General features: G+C 32.5%; 1 protein-coding gene across 1 annotated transcript in view; it reads left to right on the top strand.

Moving 5' to 3' along the window:
• LOC132719072 (diacylglycerol kinase iota-like) overlaps positions 1-11,608 on the top strand; it is a 129,606-nt gene that overhangs the window by 92,615 nt on the left and 25,383 nt on the right. Inside the window, 5 exon segments of the mRNA XM_060702812.1 lie at positions 3,468-3,589; positions 7,005-7,084; positions 7,695-7,767; positions 8,507-8,756; positions 10,752-10,790. Coding sequence (XP_060558795.1) covers positions 3,468-3,589; positions 7,005-7,084; positions 7,695-7,767; positions 8,507-8,756; positions 10,752-10,790 — 564 coding nt within the window.

The raw sequence follows: 11,608 nt of genomic DNA, 5'->3' as shown, positions 1-11,608 counted from the left end.
TCTTGTGTTATTCATGAAATCTTGTGAAATAACGCATTACCATTGTTTATTGTTGAGATGGAAAAAAATGATAATTGACAATTCTGAAACAATTTGCTGTGTGGGCTTTTAACGATGAAAGATATCTTGAAAATGCAACTTCATTTTTCTGGTGGAAATTCAAAGCTTAAATTAATACTAAAACCCTTTTACTAGAATGTCAGTTTAATGTGTTTTAAGACACATTCTGTGTTAAATGGCCTGGAAAAATACAGCGTTGGGACAGTGCCGTGTCATAAATGCTTTTAGATATATATCATTAATTGAACTCCAAGATTCCCTTTGGGTTCATTTTGGCTTCTTTGCAACCAGTTGCATTAAGGCAGGGTTTTAAATAATACAGTCCACAGTCACATGACTTTTGTGTAATCAGTTTTCTCTTAGAATGGGTTAATACAGAAATACTAGAAATAAAAATAAGTAGTAGAGATGATGTTATTTATAGATTTGTGGTGACATGCTTGGTTAAGTGAAAACTCTCCTGTAATGGGGATAAATTAAGTTGTCCGTATTCTAGGATAGGTCAATTGAAAATATGTTAGAAAATGTTCTGACAGGTTTTAATCTATACGATATTGTCATGAATACTATTTTTGTGCAGAGGAGAGGATTAACTCTGAAACTGTTCAATTTCTTAAATTGACTTGTTGAACTATCGATTTTCGGGGTTAGCAAGATGAAAATTGGAAGTTAATTATGCAGGGATATGCAGGCTGGCATGGCACTAATACTGATGGCAAAGTTGTGGCTGAGGGGTTACTTTTAAGGGTTGAGGCATCAGAATTGCAGCCACTATTTATCCCTGTGTGATATTTGTAAAAGGCAACTAAATGGGTTTGAATTATTGGAGTCTACGCATTACTCTGAGCTTCAGCAGGTGAGGTGGTTTTGACCCTTGTGTTGCTTTGCGCAACACCACCAAGGTTAGCCCAAATCATCTTTCCTGCTTTGGCGCCATATGACCTTTGACTGTTTGTTTGCTGTAAAAACAAACCAAACAATCAAGGTTCCGGCTGGGCAAGGGTGTCAGTGGTGTTTAATCTCTTTATAAATATTTGAATCCTGTAATTATTGTAATTAGTTTAGCTTAAAGAACAGCCAGTTATTGACTTCAGCAGGATTCATGTAACATAGAGTAAAAAACTTAAAAAAAAGTTTATTAGTGTTGTGGAATGTAACTTAAAACGCTAAGAAATTTTATTTGAAGACTCAAATTATAAGATTATCTAATTCTAGCGTATGTTGTAAGTACATGTAATTGAATACACACATTATTTTATCCAAGTAAGAATGTTTTAAAACATGATCTAAAATCAATTATGAAATCTGAGAGTATTTTATTGATGCTGGAAATAGAATTTCCATGAAACAAGACAACATTAAGGTTCAGTGATACGTCTTGGGCATTTTAATTGAATTTTCCAAGTTTAAGTCAATGATATTGCAATGTATTTCAATAAATTTGCCATATATGAAATAAAAATGAAGAGAATTAATTTCAGGAAATTTCAGGGTTTAGTTTAATGAGAATCTCAGGTACTTGCACACTTAAAAGTTCAAATTACAGTGCAATAGTTTACAAATGATTTCCAACCCGAGAGAGATAAAATAGTTTGCTATTTTAAAGGGGTTGATTTAGTTACATACAAAAATGTACAATGTTCATATTATAACAAGGAAATGACATTGTCCAAAAAAAGCAATATAATATATGTTGTATATTAAGAAAAATACAATGTACACTTACATTAGATTGCAATGTACATATAACATTTAAAGTACATTGTACATGTACAAATTCCATAAAATACAATGACTGTACATTTTGGCCTAATGCACAGTGTGCCTATTAATAGAATGCATAATGTTCATAAAGCAAAAAAAAAGAAATTGTCCATATATTAAAAAGTACAGTGTATGATTTAATATTGAACATAAATGTATAATATTTTGAATGTGCATGAATATCAAAAAGTACATTATAGCTGTATCAAAAAAGCATTACACTTTAATCCTTGTGTAACCACACTTAATATTTGAAATCTATTTTAGGGAAAAAATTTTAAATATATATTGTACGGACTGAAAAATTAATGCAGCGCAGAGCATGATTGGACAGCACAGATGTGCCAGATTATCTTGGTGTGCATAACTCAGTCACTGCTAGCAAGCTATATTGTTAAACAACAGTTGTGCATAAATTTATAATTCTCAGATTATGCTGTCTGGATAAAAGAAAATTATAGTCTTTTGGCAGTTCAAAGAACTGTGGACATCCTTTAAATTGGCAATGGACTGCTCAAATTTCAAAGCATCACACGTCTTCAAGTCAATTTCATGAATTTATTGCATTAGGGAAATAATTCCAGTTAAATCCATCTTTTATGTAATTTTGAATTTGTTAAGAGACCAATTTTTAGTCAATTGTTTCTGACTTTTGAAGTTTATCGGATCTATTAAAGACATGAAAAAAAAGAAATTGAATGCAAATTTCAAAATTTTATTTTTGATGGATCTAGTATTTACATCATATTCCATAATGAAGAGTGCTTTTAATATTTTTGTGTCGCCTCTACGGAGTAGTGGCGACATATAGGGATCACTTCTCCGTTGTCCGTCTGTCCGTCCGTCCGTCCATCACAAAACTTGTCCGGACTACTCCTCATAAACTACTGGTGCAATTTCATCCAAACTTTACAGGAATGATCAGTAGCAAGTCTAGTTGTGCATATTGTCAGCATTTTCCGGTTCAATGGTTTTTGTCAGAGTTATGGCCCTTTAATAATTTTTATTTTTAAAGTTTGTCCAGACTACTTCTCTTATACCACTAATGCAATTTCAATGAAACTTTACAGGATTAATCTGTAGCTCAAGTCCTTGCGCATATTGCACGGGTTTTCTGGTTGAATGATTTTTGGCCGAGTTATGGCCCTTTGATAAAAAGGTGTTTTTTTCTGTGTGTTGCCAGATACGCAAAAGCTTGTCCGGACTACTCCATATAAACTACTGGTGCAATTTTATCTAAACTTTACAGGAATGATCAGTACCAAGTCAAGTTGTGCACTGTCCGTCTGTCTGTCCGTCTGTCACAAAATTTGTCCCAACATGAAATTGGCCATCATGAGGCGACACATGTGATTACTGATCGCTCTTGTTATTGTTATTAATCTGATTTTTTTTCATGACTTAATTATTATAAGATTGAAAGAAAACCTGTTTGAATGTGTTCAACAATTATTTGAAATTTTAATTAAAAGCATTGAATTGATTGAAGAATAATTTATGTTTTCAGGCTATTTTAATAAACTTTCGAAAACTGAGAATTAAATGTTAAAGGTTGATTAAATAATAATGAATATCTTCATATTATGCAAATTTGGTGCAGCCATGCACTGGTTCGGGACAGTTTTGTTCAATCCAGCCTTCAGTCCTGATTTTGCTTTTTTCAGTCCACCCTCGGTACCTGAGCGGCTACGAATACAGGTCAGCCGCATCGCAATGCGGGACTACGAGTTGTTGAATTACGATAAAGATAGGCTACGGGCAGCTTGTAAGTCTTTATCAGTGCCAGATATGCCCACTAACACGTACACACCCTAGAGCATGATGGGATATGGGCTACACTATTTAATCACCTAGCATTTTATATATATATATTACTTTACATATTTATGCTTTATATTTAAATGCAACTTGTTATATACCTGTTTATATTTGGCGTTGTAAAAATGGTGTATTACACAAATTAATACATCTTTCATGAAATTGATAATTTGTATTGTATTTGGATATCATCTGCTGTGATATTGCTTGAATGCACCTGATTTGAGTACCGTTAAATATGGTTAAATATGAAGAGGTATATAACATTTAGGGTAGCAGTATAAGAATACTTTGATTATGGACATGTATTTGACACTCTTGATTTTATTAATCTGGATCTCTCTGGTTATGTCAGTGTCTTAATTGTACTATGAATTACTTGATGTACAAAATCTGCTATGCCCAAATATTCGTCCTTAGATCAAGATGTTCTTATAATAACCTTAGCTTCTTTAACTAAAAAATTTAACAATTGTAACTAAAAAATTTAACAATTGTATTTATGATAATATACAAAGAAGTATTTACATACTATGTTTCAGGCCTCTCTGGTGGCATTTTGAATTTTTTTTTTTTTTTTTTTTTGAAAAATTTATCTCCACTTTTATTTTCAAGCAAATGTTTTTTTTCAATGATTCTCACTGGAATTTTTGTAGTGAAATTATTAAAGAATATAGAAAGAATTATTTAGAACAATATTGAGATTTTTTATTAAACTGATATAAACTGATCTTTTATTTTTTTTAATTAAAATGTTTTTTTCTAATAGCAAATTTCTTTTAAAAATTTTAAATGAAAATAAATAAAAAAAAAATAAATAAATAAAACTTGAAGCATAGTTTGTGAGGCCAAGATTTCATGTACAGTACATGTATGATTTACATAATCATGGTAATGACTGTTTATAGAATTTTTCAAAAAAAAAATCTCAATTTGTGTTTAAATGCCAAAAAATATTATTTGTGCTAAAAGACTAGTGTAAAACATAAAAATTATTGGAAATCAATCATTGCATCATAAAATCTTGGCTAATTCTAATTGAATGAAAGAGTACCAAAATTTTCTGGTATTCTGGAAATAAGGAATAATATATTTAGTCTTGTTTATCATCTATAAGTGATGATTATAATCCTTTAAAGCCTTGATTTAAAATGATATATATATTTTTTTTTACATATTTTAGATCTAATTCCTTTATCAGTCTTCTTACCCTTTTTCTACAAAATATGCATGACCCTTTTTTTATTAATTACTAATTTTTTTTTTGCTTTAATTTTTCCCACTCTAAATTTTCATATGATAAAATTATATATTATATTTGACTGACTTTCCAAAATAGTGTCTTATTTCTGATTTTAAATTTTATCTTTTGCTGTTTATATATTTAAAAAAAGAAAGAAAAAGAATATGACATTATCAAATGAAAAAAAAAACAATAACCATATATTTCGACATATAAATGAAGGACAACAATATTTCTGTTCTTTTAAACCACTGCCGTCTTTGGTCGCCAGGCAGTTTTTCCTGTAAGATATGTAATTGTATGATATTATATCGAACCAAATATTTACGACTTTGAGGGCCGTAACAATCTCACAATTTCATAAAAGCTTGTAATAATGTTAGGTTTTATATGTAAACTCAGCCTGATGAATGTCGGAAAAACCGGTGAAAAAACAAAATTTTACGACCACTCACTTTTTATCATGCCAGTCTTTATTCTCTAGCAAATGACAAGAGGGTTATTAAGATCGTAATTTTGGACTAAGATTCAATAACTTATATGTTGATAAATATCAGATTTTTATTCGCAGACTTTTTATTCCGTCTCCGGCAATATAAATTATTACCTTCCAACTTCGTCAGCTCGATATAAATATCAAACTCCCTCATGTTTTAATGGCGTCTGCTATTGAAATGATGAAAAGTAGAAATGTTGATAAAATTACTGGTTTCTGTTAATGAATTACAATGAATGTATCAAACGTGGTCAAATTTGGTCAACCCTTAAAGTCTGAGACTTTTTATGATTGAAGTATATCTGTTTAAATTTTTGGAAAACCAGTAACAATATTAATAATTTTTGTAAGAAACTGGTCTAATGTTATTCATCCAAAACATTAAGGTTTAGTGTTATAAAAACTCTTACTTAGTGAATAGGAAATAATTGCACTCAGACCATGATCAGATGGCATAGATTATTCCGGCTGATCTAAGCCTGTACTGGTCACATGGGTTGCATCAACAGGGTTTTTTGATTGAAGATATTTATGAAATGATAATTAAGACCATAATTGCCATATGATAATTATGTTAAGATAATCAATATTAGTTATCATATCACAATTATTGTCTTAATTATCTTTTCATAAATATCTTCAATCAAAAATCCCTGTTGATGCTACCCATGGGACATTATCACCATAATAACATAAGATAATTATTTCAAGATATGATAATTTTAAGATATGATACTTAAGATAATTAAAGATAATTATGAGAATATTTTGTGGTTTATGTTGGGTATCACTAGTACACCTTGCTTTTAATAATGCACAATTCACTTGCAGTTGTTTGGTGGAGGTTTGTATTACATAGTGGTATATCTCAGTAACTGTAATACATTTATATCATAGCCTATTTTGAAACCTGCCATTATCAACCTTATGAACCACGTCACGACAAAACCAACAATGTGCGTTTGCGACCAGCATGGATCCAGACCAGTCTCAGGATCCATGCTGTTCGCTATAATCACTTTCTCTACTTGTTATAGGGTTTGTAAGCAAACAGCATGGATCCTGATCAGACTGCGCGGATGCGCAGGCTGGTCTGGATCCATGCTGGTTGCAAACCCATTATGTTGGTTTTGTCATGGCACGGCTCATATAGTGTAGTGTATCATGACAAACATTTGGAAGTTTGCCAGCCAACAGTATAGAGCCTGGTCATAGTGAACTGATGACTATAGGGTAGCCTGGCTCTATACTAGAGGCACAGGCTGTACTGCTGGGTTTAGTCATGTATGGTTTTACTGTAAACAAACTATAACAGTACTGAGTTGTACCATATATAATATTGTCATATAACTGTTTACAGTACTAATATAAACAGTCAAGTGCTTTATGATATAAATAAACAATGTTTTGTATGTCATTTATCATTTATATTTTAGTAATATGTGAAGTATTCTTAATATATTTTTGTTGTTTTAGTTTCTATTTGTTTATCATAAAAAATTAATTATTCGGCACTAAGAAAATTTAATGTTCTGCATTAAATTAAATGATTATTTTGTTTAAAGTTTTGTTTGTCGTTCAAATTTGTTCAAATATTTATTGTGCAAGTTGTATAATTGTTAGCTGTCCCGGTGGGAATCATCGTCGTGGACAACAACGCCAACCTGGAGGAGGTTCGAACTCACATCAACAGACTTCATGAGGTAACGATACCATTTAATAAGAGACCATGGGGATTATGGGTATGATCATAATTTGTCATAATTAACAGTCATATTGGGCTGTCTAACAGAGTGGACTTAGAAATCTCAAAAAATGATATTATATTTAACTTTTGCCTCACTAAATATTTTAAATAGACATGTCCATCAATCAGTATAGATAAGGCACCATCTTGTAAGCTCAATAGGTAAAGCGTCCGATTCCCAAGCAGTGCAGGTCACTTTGGTTGTGATTGATCATGAAATCCTTTGTACAGTCATTCACACTGCAATCAGTTCTTGGCGAAGGCAACAGGTACTGGTAAACTGCTTCAAAGACTGCCCAGGAACGATGCAGTGGCTGAACTGTGCTCTGGTAATTTCAGTTTGACTTACTGCCTTGATACAGAGTGATAACTATCAACATCACCACCACCATTAATCTAGATAAAACCATTCATCATAGAGAAATTTCTAAATTTGTAGGTTAAGGGTTTATATGAAAAACGTATCCTAATCTAAGGCATGAAGGATTATGTTTAAACTGCATTGTCTATATAAAAAGTAATAATGATATAACAAGTAATAATGATACATTTAAACATAATTTCAGGACCAGATGACGACAATAGAGTCACCAGATTCCTCCATATCTTCACTTTCATCTAAATGGTGCTTTCTAGACTGTAAGTTACAAAAATCTATCTATTTTCCTGTAATGGACTAGTCCATTCATATTTTTGGACTGTCCATTGTTATATTCAGGTGTTTCATATATGAGCCTCGGGTTTGCAACCAGCATGGATCCAGACCAGCCTGAGCATCTGCGCAGTCTGATCAGGATCCATGTTGTTCGCTTACCAACCCTATTACAAGTAGGGAAACTGATAGCGAACAGCATGGATCCTGATCAGACTGCGCAGATGTGCAGGCTGGTCTTGATCCATGCTGGTCGCAAACGCACTATGTTGGTTTTGTCGTGACGCGGTATATATAATTTTTGCAACTACCAATTTCACTGACATATTCAAAGATTAATAAGGGATGTGTTAGAAAAATCGAGGTAGCTGATTTTAAGGCACCTGTGTCCTATTTTTGGTAAGAAACCTTGTTTTTATCTTTTTATGTAAAAAGCTTATCCAGCTGTTTGTTCAAACCTGATATCACACTTTGCACGATATAATTTGCAAAGGGTGTCACGCCAGGTGGGAAATTATAAAAGCACATTAACTGTGTCATATTTTGCCTGATACAGTGGTCAAGGGTTTGCCCCTAAGTTCTTATTAATTAAAGTTGTTAAATGTTCTGAACGAAGTCTATATGACTTAAAATCCAACACAACCTGTCTTTGGAAATTTCTTTAATAATGTTATGATCTTTTTTAGAAAAACGTTATGTTGAAAATGTTTGTTTTAACAATTTTAGCAACAACTGCAGAAAGATTTTTCCGAATTGACCGATCTCAGGAAAATTTACACTACATTACGGACATATCATCAGAGGACCTTTATATTCTTGACCCCGATATGACCTCCAAAGGTCGTAACAACAACAACTTAGAGACATTAGTAGACAAGAATACATCGGTTGTGAAGGAAAACAATTTCACGTCTTCAAAAGATAGCGAGCTTGTTTTCACATTTTCAATGCCAGTGACACCTCCAAAATCACCAAGGTAATTTACCAAGGACGATAAAAGTATGGAGTAATGTTGTCTTACAGTTGATTTTAACCCTTAACCTGCTAGAACCAAATGTGATTAGCCTTTGTCACCGGTATAGAGCCAGGCCCGTATGGACATCCAAGCAGGCTGACCAGGCTCAATACTGTTTGAAGCTCAATTTTTGGTTTTTGTTAAAGTGACATTATGCCCTCCCATAGGTAGATAATTATACAGTGAACAGGTGAAAGTCAAAATAAGTTAACATTTTCTCATAATTCCTGTCAGTTTTATAATTTACTTCACATGAACGATAAATAACTCACTAGCCCCTGTGAAATGGGTGTAATTATCCATCGGAATGTATCTGTAACTTTTCAATTTATGAAAAGAGTGGGGCAGTCTTTTTATATATTTAGGTAGATTTATTTTTTACCCTAAACATTTTCAAATATCATATGTTGGTCAATCACCATTATAACGACTAGTTTATTGAAATGTATAGTCAATTAAAGTCAATTTGACAATAAAAAAATGAGCATAATGTCACTTTAATGGAATCCCTCAAAATTCATATGGAACATTCCAAATTCAAAGCAGGGCAAATCCATTACACAAATGTAGCAGGTTAAGGGGTTTAAGCCAGTAAAGCAATGCTATGCTTACAAACAGCTTTTTAATGATGTTTTAAGGTTTGGGAAAAGTCTTCTTTAACTTATTTCGTAAGCTTTTGTATCTATGTTAATTCAACTGTGATGCATTTGATTATGTCAATGAATCTTTTTTAGAAATGGTGATGAATTTTTTTTTTATGAAACTAAACAATGAATATTTCATCTTAATTTTATATATTTGTATTAAAATTTCGCTTTTACCTTTATATGATTATAAGTAATTGCTGTATTACACATATGATTCTAAAGCTGCGCTTGCTGTAAGCTTCCTTTATAAATGAGAAATTGAGTACATGCTCCTTTTAGCTGGCGTCTGAAATGGACATTTGACCATTTTTACGATTGAATACACAATTAGGATAACTCACTTGCCCTGTTGATTTATAATAATTATATTGTGGATATTTAAGTTTTTTTCTATAAATACAGGATTTACTTTCATAAAGTGGTATGAAAATAAATATTTCATGAGTGGCGGTAGCCACAAGTGATATTGATAATTTTCATACCACAAGATGTAAATAAATCCTGTATTTACAGAAAAATATTAGAATTTTCTGTTTATTATGTACATTTTGCCCTTTGTGTGATGGTTGAAAATTAACACTTACATTTCCATTTACACATTTCACATTAGGGAACATTTGGAAAATATGTTTCACTGCAGTGAAAAATAATTTTTTATAGTGAAAATACAGAAAATGAAAATAAGCATTTTATTTTATCAATATTTCTCAATATTTCAATTATAAGTATATAATAAACGAGTATATATGCACAATTTCTGGTGGTTAGGTTGCATCGGTTATGGTTACTTGTAATGGTCACTAACTTTGAACCTTTTATCCCTTCACTACTGTAGCTTAGTACATGGAATACTGAAAGTACTATGATACCAGGAAAGCTATTATCATGCCTAACATACTGGAAGGCTGGTTGGTGGTTCCGCTTGCTTTTACCTGAAATTACGCCTGGCTTCGAGCTCGGAGCTGCAGTAAAAAGATTAAAAGTTGCTGTGAGACAAAAAATATGCCCTAAAGAAAATGAAAACCTTTTAAAATAAAAGATGAATGGCTATAAAAAGAATAGACGTTATCCGGAACTCAGCAAATGTGGGGTTTTCCCAGCTAATCTGTAGGTGCAAACTAACTTTTACCGTTATAGCTTCACGGTGCACTGCCAGTCACAATAGATTAGTCAACCTGTTTCGCTTATGTTCGAAGCTGTAACTGTAATAAGTTTGTTTATACCTACAGATTAGCTTGGAAAAACCCAAATATTCTTAATTGCGGAGTAAATCTATTCAAGCAATAACTTGGAACATGTTATATTATAGAGTACAGATCTTAGATGCCAGGAGGAATGGTGTAGCATTGTAATATATTTAAGTTTCAATTTTTTTTCTCTTTTTCTGCCTTATTCAAAAGGACACTTAAATTTCATATGTGTTTTTATTGGCATTCTGAAGTTCAGATTTTTATTGTTGTTTTTATGCCACCGCAGCATCTGCGATGCGGTGGCATATAGCGATTCACCTGTGTGTGTGTTGGTGTGCTTGTTTGTGTGTGTGTGTTATATAGATTATATAGTGAACTTAAAAAGTCTTCTTTTGAAAAACCACTAGTCCAATTTAAACCAAACTTGGCAGGATTGATCCTTGGGTGAAGGGCTTCCAAAGTTGTTCAAAGAATTTCATTCCATGCAATAATCTGGTTGCCATGGCAACCGAAAGGAATTTTAAGAATAAATTTAAAAAATCTTCTTGTAAAGACCCAAAATGCCTAGAGCTTAGATATTTTGGATAAGGCATTGTCTGGTAGACCTCTACCAAGATTGTTCAAATTATAGCCCTGGGGTCAAAATCGGCCCCGCCCCAGGGGTCATTGATTTTCACTATATGTACATATAGTAAAAACTAAAAATACCTTCTTGTAGAGACCCAAAAGGCCTAGAGCGTAGATATTTGCATTGTCTGGTAGACCTCTACCCAGATTGCCCTAGGGTCAAAATGGGCCACGCCCCGGGGGTCATTGATTTTCACTGTATGTTCATATAGTAAAAACTTAAAATACCTTCTTGTAATGACCCAAAAGGGCTAGAGCTTAGATGTTTTGCATAAGGCATTTTCTGGTAGACCCTTACCAAGATTGTTCAAATTATAGCCCTGGGGTCAAAATCGGCCCCGTCCCAAGG

This window comes from Ruditapes philippinarum, unplaced genomic scaffold (genome assembly GCF_026571515.1).
Source record: "Ruditapes philippinarum isolate M1 unplaced genomic scaffold, ASM2657151v2 ctg385_1_1_1_1, whole genome shotgun sequence".
NCBI classification, from domain to species: Eukaryota; Metazoa; Mollusca; class Bivalvia; order Venerida; family Veneridae; genus Ruditapes; species Ruditapes philippinarum.
This window is presented reverse-complemented; position numbering and strand designations above follow the sequence as displayed.